The following is a 9,010-nucleotide window of genomic DNA, read 5'->3' as shown; positions in this document are numbered from 1 at the left end:
TTTATCTTTTAGTTCCAATTTTTATATGTTACTTCGTAAGCCTTTCTTTCCAGTCCTCTGAACTTATTCCATTGAATGTTTTAAAGTATTCTTGACTTTGATAATTACTTACTTAACAGATCATGCAGCTAGATTGTACAAAAGACTCGCTTCGGTGATATTCCCTTAAGCCTAATTTCGCTATGTTTTTTTTTAAGATTTTGTATAAATTTCTGCTCATTTTAAGTTTTTAGATTATTTTCATTGCACTAATAGAAAAAGTGAACTAACCCAAAGATGAACAAAATGTTTTACGTATCTCGATATGTCTTATATTTCTTGTCTATGGTCTCTTTATGATTTCCCTTACCGTATTAATTCGAGTGAACGCCCCGAGCGTTAATTTATTAAACAAATTAATAAATTTTCTTTTTTAGGAGGGACATTTAAAAGAAGAGGCCGTCTATTAAGTGATTCATAACAAAGGGCACTCCTAGGGGAGGCGTTTATTTTAGGGGGACGTTTATTGAAAGATTTTCTTTAAATCGGGGGCGTTTATTCGAAGTAATACGGTATTCTATCCTTTTCTTTGGCCTACATGTCCTGATGTCTCAATCATTGTTTTTATATGTATAAAAAGTTTTTTTTTCACGATATCATTTCCAAAAAGAATTTGAGATTTATAAGTGTAGAAATTTTTGAAATCTAGTTCTCTAATTTCGAACCAATGATAATTTTTGTTGTGGAGAAAATCCTCGACAATTTTATTCTAAGACGTAATACTTTCGCGACCCTGTGTGACTTAAAGGCATGAAATTCTCGTATACTTTCTAACTTTATCACCGAGCAACTGTTTAAAAGATTCACTTTGCTTTCATTTCAATTGCAAATTACAAGGTACTTTACTTGTATAGAACTCGGAGAATACAAAATGAAGAATATTTTGGTCCCATTGTTTTGTTTTTTAGTTTTACTGGCTTTCCAGGTAATTTATAAACTATTTATTTAAAATATATTTATTATTTCCTTTTCGCAATACTCTCGGGTACCTAATAGCCGGGGGTGGAAAAAATCTCAAATTTTGATAAGCGGGGGGGGGGTTGAAATATAAAAATGTTCTGGGTGAAAATCTTTTGAAAAGAGGGTTAATACAGAAGAATTGGGCAAAATAGGAATTGTCAAAAATCTTTTCCCTCGATAAATTAATTAGTGGGGGCGCTTATTAGGTACCCGAGAGTAGTTCCTTCATACGAAAGGCAACTAAGGGACTTCGAGCTCAGGCAAATATAGCCCAAAGAAAAAAATTACTAATTTTGCCCAAACTTTTTTTCTGAAAAGAGATTTAACTTGCAAAATTACATTAAAAATGTTAAGGCGAATGCCCTTTCTGAATAATCTTTATCGTAAAGGTAAAAGTCAGTGATTGTTGTGATTTAATTACAAAGAAAAAAAATTCAAAGAAATACCAAAATTATTCGTTCTAATTCTTTTCAGGTTGAAGGCGCACCTATTGTTGCGAAAAGGAAACCGAAACGACTGGTTGTCGGTGGCTTGAAACCAGAAGCCAAATGTGAAATGAAGCCGGAATATTACTGTAAAACTATCACACTTCCTGGTGGCTCCTCTCATAAGTTTTGTCGACAAGTCGGTGAAAAACAAGTTTGTTCTTGAATATAAAATTTATTATACATTTTGACGAAATATAACCATATTTATACCCAAAAGTATTCGCTTTCATCTCATCTTCCCACTTTTGACACTTTTCAAAAATTAGCCAACAATTTTTCACCAAAAAATGGCAGTTAGGCGAAGGCCTAATTACAGGGAAGATGTACACGTTTTTTTTTTTATAAGGAACACGTTTATAAGGAACTCGAGGCTGAAAGTAGTCCAAAAAATAAGGAATTGTTAAGGAACTGCTCAGGCTAAGAATAAGAAAACAAGTTCTAAGGAACAGTAAAAGTAAGAGTTTTCACTTGAACTAGCTATGTAAATAAGGAACTCAAAAGGAACTTTGAGGCTGAAATTTTCTGTAAAAATAAGGAACTCCAGGCTCAGAGCAAAGTTAAGGTTCCTTATATAAAAAAAAACGTGTATTGGGAATATCAGAGTTTCATAAATTTATTCACTTTAGTTTATTTCACTATTTTTTGTTATGATAAAGTATAAATAACAAAACATAATGATAGGTATAAAATATTTCGTATTTTATTTACACACACAAACAATGCTATTATTATATTAAACGTCGTTAATTTCATGCCGCCTGTAATTTCAAGGCCTTCAGAGTTTTCAAATTAAATAAACTCACTCGAATTTGTAGGTTCCTAGCAAAGCCATCGAAAATTTCAAATTTTAAAGGTTTTATTTTTACTGTTCCCGTTTTATATCAGACACATATTTAATATCAGGACAGTGTCTACTTATGGTGATAAAAGCAAAAAAGTTTTTCTTTTCCTCTTTCTGACCAATTTTGCTCCACATCCGTGTCAATACAATGTGAAAAAGCTTGTAAATTAAAATTGATGAGTAAGCAAACAATATCACTCTTATTTAAAAAGCAAGATCTTTTCAGCAAATTATTCTTCAAGTTTTATTTTCTCTAGGCTTTGGAACTGCTCTGTCAAAAATTGACAGGACAAAAACGTACAAAATATAAGTCCTACTTAAACACCTTGGGGAAGGTTTGCTTAGACAGAAAAGCAACATATTTTAATGACATGATTGACATAACCTAGCCTGGAAATCCAAGCGTTAAACTTTTTTCACAGTCTAGTTTATGATATTTTTGCTGCTGGTTTAACGCTTGGCGCAGGTAACTCGCCTGCAGGGAGATTTTTCCCTGCAATGCAGGTTCGGCCTGATTGGCCAGCTTTCGGCATATTACTTAGCAGTACTTTCGCTCGCATTTTGATTATTTCGATGCGCGCGCATAATTTATGGAAAAAGCTGACTCTGCAGAAAAAAGGAAAACAAATGAAAATGAAAACATAGATTCATTTCAAAACAAAATGGCTGTTGGCTGGAAGTCTAAATACATGTGGCTGATGTTTTTATTTGGATTTTAGTAGTTTTGAAAGTCTTTAGAGCTTGTGAAATAGTTTTTATGGTAAGTTGATTATGTGTGTTTGCCTGGGTTTCCAAAGTTCAGAAACTCTGTCAACAAGGGTTCACACACAGACTGTTTATAACATTCTGTGTCAGACTAATCTACCTGCACCAAGCTCTATAATTTTAGAACTTTGCGAGGTGAGGTATTTTTTTTTTCCTAAAATTATGAGCTTGGATTCCCAGGCTAGACATAACCAAGTATATGTTCAAACTTTTTCATCTGTCGTTAACAATAAAATGATAAATTTTCTTAACAAAGTATAACAACTAAGTGATATAAGATCATGTTTTGGGATCAAATACCCAAATATCTTGATATACACAAACTTTAGATTATTTTCAGAACATTTCTCTGAGTTCGTTTTATCCTTGTATCCATCGTTTTTTATATGAAATTGTCAATTTTGAGTAGTGACGAATATTCGGTCACTTGAAGTCACCTCTCAATCTCGTTTTTCTCATTCTTGAATTTGTATCATAGGATAAGGAAATGGGTAGTGATCCATTGATCCAAAAAATCTCTGCATATCTTCATTCAAGAAACACCAACTTGCATGATCACAATGTCATTTTTTATTACGTTTTATTTCTTTCGTTTTTTTATTGATCAATCCTTGTTAAACGCGCTTTGGAAAGCTGATATTGCTTTCATTTTCTTCAGAGATTCCTAAAAAAAGACAAAAGAAAGATTTGATTCTGGGCGGAAGTATCGTCTGAGGGCCGGTTTTTAAAACCACCAAAAACTTACAAGAAGTTTATAATAATAGACTGGAGCCGTTTCTCTCCTACTGTATGGGGAGGGGTGTCGGAAAATATACGGGTTTCAAGAAGGATTTTTCAGTTCTGAGAGCTGTTTCATAAGGGTTAGCTGATTTCCGAAAATAGAAAAGATTAGCTGATTTCCGAAAATAGAAAAGAAATATTGGTCGGATATAAAACTTTCTAAGGGCAACTTTTAAAGCAATTTCCATAAAATTTCCTTTGTTCAAAAGAATTCTCTAGAATTATTATCAAAGTTTCTTTTACCTGCCACTTTCGTCTTGCAACGAAAGCTTTCAATCGTGTTGTTTTGATGATGACTCGAACCATTTGGAATTTATTCGTCTATGTAAGATAATGGAAAATTGTCAAAATCTTTACCTTGTAGCAAAACTCAATTATTACATGATACTTTTCAGAAGTACAATAAAATAACATCGATGACCGTGTCTTTTATAGGTTGGGAAGTTTGGAAATATACGGTTGAAATATAGGCTTGGTAAGTAATTTGGGGTGAAATGACAGTTGAAATTATTTTTAGAAATCTAAACGAGCCTGGTAAGGTCTAGTGTTGGTTGAAGAATTGAAAAATTGACAGCAGACGTTGCATTTTTGAAAATCATTTTTTAAGAACTCGTTTAGGAGCGCTGGTCACATTTTACCTTAGGTTTTATCCATTCATGCGATAAGCAGTCTTGAGCTGTTGTTCGTTTTCTAGAAATTTAAATGTCACAAGAAACTACAGTCAACAGTACACTTATCAACACTTACCACACAAAGTAAATCGGGTTAAGTTTTACTTGTGCTTCATGACGCCAATAGACCTTTTCATAAATTACGTTACGAACATCACTTGCCTCGTTTTGAAATTATTGTCATGGTGATTAACTCCCAGCGGATTTTATTAAAACTACTTCCTATTCATAAAAAATCATTTAATGTCTCAAGGGATATCATCACCATGGTAATTGTTTGAGTACGAGGCAAGTGATGTTCGTGACGTAATTCACGAAAGGGGCAATTGTCTGTATCCGCCAGTATGTCAAAACGATTTCAGTCATTTGACGTCATCATACTAGCCCTGGTAAACCAATTCCCTTGTAGTGTAATGGTTGATATATTTCTCAGTTTTGAGAAAGTCAATAAAGGCTCTCTATAATTCGAAGAAGCTTCTTAGAGAGGCAGCTTTATCAAAGAGTTATTTTTAATAAGACAATTTAGTTCTTCTTAAACATTCATATTAACTCCAAGACTTACCCAGGATTTTTGATGAGCAGACCTTTCACAAAATCGATAGCATCTTCGGAGATATCTTCAAAAATTTCTTCATCAAATTCATAATCAGCTTTTGCGATGTTTTGAAACGTCTCTTGATTGTCGTCACCGAGGAAGGGTGATTCTCCACTCAACCTTTTAAAAGGGTAAATTGAATCACTTTAAGGGAAGAAATTTCGGTGAATCTGGTGAATTGCCTCGAAAATTTGCTAGATCCGCTACACAATTATTTCCTGGCGTGAATTTTTTGGTTATTTGCCAAAATTAATTCTCGCCAAATGTTGCTTATAAGTACACGGTGGTTTTTGTTCTTTCAGTGTTGGTTCGATTTTATTAGAGAAACCTAACAAGCAGTTGCATATAGATAGGGTTGGGTTCGAGTTTTGCAAGGGTCTGGTGACGTGAAAGAGATTTGACGTTGTTTGACTAGTATGTATCCATTCTGGAGGCATTTAGATATTCAACCTCTCCCTGAGAATTAAGCTCATATTTCTTAACTTTTAGACACTAAAGAGTGTGTGTTTGAAAAAGATATATTTCAATCGAAATACTTACAGAATGTACGCCAATACACCAACAGCCCTAAAACATGAGAAAAAGATTTAAAGTTAATGCTGACATATGAATTTCAATACTACAGATAAGAAACGCTCTGTGCCTGTACCTAGTTATATCGATTTTGTGTCAACATCTTTTTACGTCAATACAATACATTATTTTAACCCTTTTTGCACCACTGTCCCCTATTTCACAGCTTCGGTGGAGCTTTTTGTTTTATCAAAATCACAATGAAGCTTAATTTTCCAGTGAGGCCCAGAGATGTTAATTCGTATTATGAAGGCGGTAAGGTGTCATAAAAAGACACATTTTGACAAATTTTTTATGCCAAATACAGCATTTCGGGCTATCACCCGGCTACTGAAACCGGAAAGCAATAGGCACAAAAGATTGAATTACCACATATCAGTGCAAAGTCCAATCTTTTCGTAATTGACAATTTCTGGAGCTACAAATTCTGCTGTTCCCATCATTTCTTTAATTTCTTTATCAGGCGACCATAATTGTGCCAAACCGAAATCCACTAACTTGATCTCCGTCGAATCTGGTGACTTTAGAACAATGTTTTCAGGCTAAAAAGATGAAAATAAAATTTCTCCAATGATGGTGTGGGAGCTTATTATGTCTATGAGTTGTTGAGGTAGTACGACCATACGTAAGCAACAATTTCAATAAAAACTTTTTTGTGGATTTTCTGGTGCTTTTCCTTTGCTCTCCATTTTCCTTTGATCTCCCTGACATTTTGCTTTTGATTACCCCGAGTGATGAAGGTGCAATCTTTTCGTGATTTTTTTGCGGAATTTATTTTTCGCATTTTTGAGGATCAATCGTAAAAAATATTTTTGCGAAATTCACTCTGGGAAAAGTTTTATTTAAACTTGGGTATGAACCACGAAAACATGCCTACCACATTTAACCGTACCTAACACCTGTAGCATTTTGTTCGAAAGTATTACTGTATTTCATATCCTCTTATTGCAAAGATTAGTCTTTTTTGCAATCGACTGTATTATCGCTTAATCATATTCATTTCAAAGCTATTCATATTGCCTAACATTAAGCGTACCAGTCAATATATTTATTCATTTCAACACATTCAAACTCTTCGTTTACACTAATACTCTAATTGCCTTATCCTTTCGACAGTGTAGAGTTTACTTTGTCAATTATAACTCCTTTTAATGCAGACAACTCTAATTGGCATAGACGTATAGCAACTGTGTGCCAATTCCTTGTCAAAACAAGACAAGAAAGTTTGAACTTCAAGCCGAATATCCTGTAGCTAACTTTTGTGATGTGATTCTATTTGATTACTTTAACTATTACTTTCTAGTACACCCCCTTCTCATAGACCCGGTGGGTGCCCCTCCCACTGCAAGAACTGGCCAAAATATCGTCCCAAGTGGAAAACCATTCTCCATTTTGTCTCAAATAAACAAACTCTCACTATACAAAGAAATTGTGCTTTTTTTTCACCCCCGTCGAATTTTCTGACTTGAAAACAATGAAACTCAAATCATTAAAATTATATTACCTTTATATCGAGATGCATGATATTCTTTGAGTGAAGATAGGCCATCCCTTGAACAACTTGTTTAGTGTAATCACATGCTTGTTCTTCTGTCAAATAGTCTTCTTCACAAAGTTTATCGAATAGTTCACCACCAGTTAATCTAGAAGTTGAAAAGTTCTATTAATGAGATGGGATTCACATAAATAAACACGAAGAACGTCGAGTAAAGCTCTGATTGGCTGCATATTGCACACCATAAGCATATTTTTTTCAGAATTTCCAGAGTATGAAGTAATCTTTGCATGTCTCAACCAATCAGAGCTCTACTCGATGTTTTTTCGTGACTTTTTTATATGAATCTGCTAATATGAAATACATGTATTCCCAGATTAAACACAATTTCTCGTACCCAGAGACACTTAACCCCTTTTGATTTTACTGATGGAGGTGATACAATCGTGGCCTTTCGTGAGCGCGATGTATTTTCAGAATCATAAAAAGCAAACTATAGGACTGGGTTAGAGTTTGTCATTAACAGTTACTTACAACTCCATGACCAGAACGATTTCACTTCCAAGATCAAAAACATCATAAAGTTTCATCACTTTATCACAATTTATCATTTGAAGTATTTCAGCCTCTCTTTCAATAATGGCGCGTTCAGCTCCTTGCCGACTAGCACGTGTTTTTTTCACTTTGATAAACTTGCCAGCAACGTCGTCGTTAGAAGATTTGCAAACGCACTTCTTAACCACAGCGAAATGACCCCTAGATTTCCAAGATGGAGATGATAGAAAATTATGATATTTTTATTTACATTCGTTTATTTATTAAAAGATCCAGTGAATTTTATATGAGGCGCAACTGTTCTTATTTTTAAGATCTTCCAGCCTGAAATTATTCTTATTCTTTGAGTGAGGACAAAGGACTACGCACTTTTACCGTCCTCGAGTTTTTGTTGTTTTTTTTTCCAAATTATTTCAGATAGATACATGATAGATACATAAACTTTCTATGAGACATGGTAAGAGCATAAAGATGAAAAGTTATTATCTTAGTTCTTTGTTCTGAGCAAGATTATCTTACCTTCCAAGTTCTTCTTTGATGTCATAAATATCCTCCATTCTTTCCTTACGCATGATTGCTTGTGGTGCCATTTTGAAATGTTAGATTTTTATGTTTATTTTTCTACGACAGATATATATATATTGGTTATACTCATAATTGACACACCTAATTTAAACTAGCCTTGATATTCGGTAAGCTTTATTTTGATGTTTCTCGTTTACAGGATTGAGTTAATTCAAGCCCGAAGGGCGAAACTTTAACCCTTCTTCCGGCGTTTGTGTAAAAACTACGCGCGGGCGCTCTGGATTGGAAATAAGTGGTTTCATTTCCCATACAGGAGTCTCGCCCCTAGCCCTTTAGGCTTGAAACTCAATGGTTTACAGCCTGGATATCCAGGCTATAGTCCCTATGGTTCAAATCACACAAGATCATCAAACAAACCAAACTCATTCACATTTTGGTTTTAAAATGAAAAAAATTCACCCGGTCATCAGCGTTACACACAGTTTCAAATAAAGTGATATACATTTATGGAATGAATATTTTTACTTTCAAGCTTTCGTCATTCTAAGTATGTACGGACGCTGGTCGACATTTCAATTAATTGATTTTGAGGTTACTTGTTAATGAAGTTGTTAGACGCTAATGACTTTCTTTGGTTTTTGTCTCAATTTATAATATGATATAATATGAGCCCTCCGCATTGAGGAATGGGTCCTGCTCCTTGCAAATAAGAATTCCTCATTT

General features: G+C 34.1%; 1 protein-coding gene and 1 long non-coding RNA gene across 2 annotated transcripts; one reads left to right on the top strand and one right to left on the bottom strand.

Annotated features, from left to right (window-relative positions):
* Positions 1–776: 776 nt before the first annotated feature.
* Positions 777–1,703, top strand: LOC136811327 (uncharacterized). The gene is made up of 2 exons (XR_010847225.1): positions 777–964; positions 1,474–1,703. It is a non-coding gene; the product is annotated as an uncharacterized lncRNA (long non-coding RNA).
* Positions 1,704–3,283: 1,580 nt separating this feature from the next.
* Positions 3,284–8,391, bottom strand: LOC136811326 (death-associated protein kinase 2-like). The gene is made up of 9 exons (XM_067067942.1): positions 8,282–8,391; positions 7,742–7,963; positions 7,217–7,355; positions 6,082–6,254; positions 5,680–5,706; positions 5,107–5,259; positions 4,512–4,563; positions 4,117–4,194; positions 3,284–3,757 (listed from the first exon to the last, which is right to left on the bottom strand). The coding sequence occupies exons 1-9, from the start codon at positions 8,350–8,352 to the stop codon at positions 3,698–3,700; spliced, it is 975 nt and encodes a 324-aa protein (XP_066924043.1). The 5' UTR covers positions 8,353–8,391; the 3' UTR covers positions 3,284–3,697.
* Between the last annotated feature and the right edge of the window lie 619 nt (positions 8,392–9,010).

The sequence above is a fragment of the Clytia hemisphaerica genome, unplaced genomic scaffold (assembly GCF_902728285.1).
Source record: "Clytia hemisphaerica strain Z4C2 unplaced genomic scaffold, Clytia hemisphaerica genome assembly, whole genome shotgun sequence".
Classification (NCBI taxonomy): domain Eukaryota; kingdom Metazoa; phylum Cnidaria; class Hydrozoa; order Leptothecata; family Clytiidae; genus Clytia; species Clytia hemisphaerica.
Note: the sequence above shows the minus strand (reverse complement) of the source record. Positions and strands in the feature narration are given on the sequence as shown.

Bases quoted from the DNA above. Each gene is read 5' to 3' on its own strand.
- LOC136811326 (XM_067067942.1), bottom strand. From the start codon at position 8,352: ATGGCACCACAAGCAATCATGCGTAAGGAAAGAATGGAGGATATTTAT. The intron at 4,564-5,106 runs GTAAGTCTTGGA...TTAAATTTCTAG, and splicing joins CTGCTCATCAAAAATCCTGG to AAAACGAACAACAGCTCAAG. The intron at 4,195-4,511 runs GTAAAATGTGAC...TATCTTACATAG, and splicing joins ATGAATGGATAAAACCTAAG to ACGAATAAATTCCAAATGGT.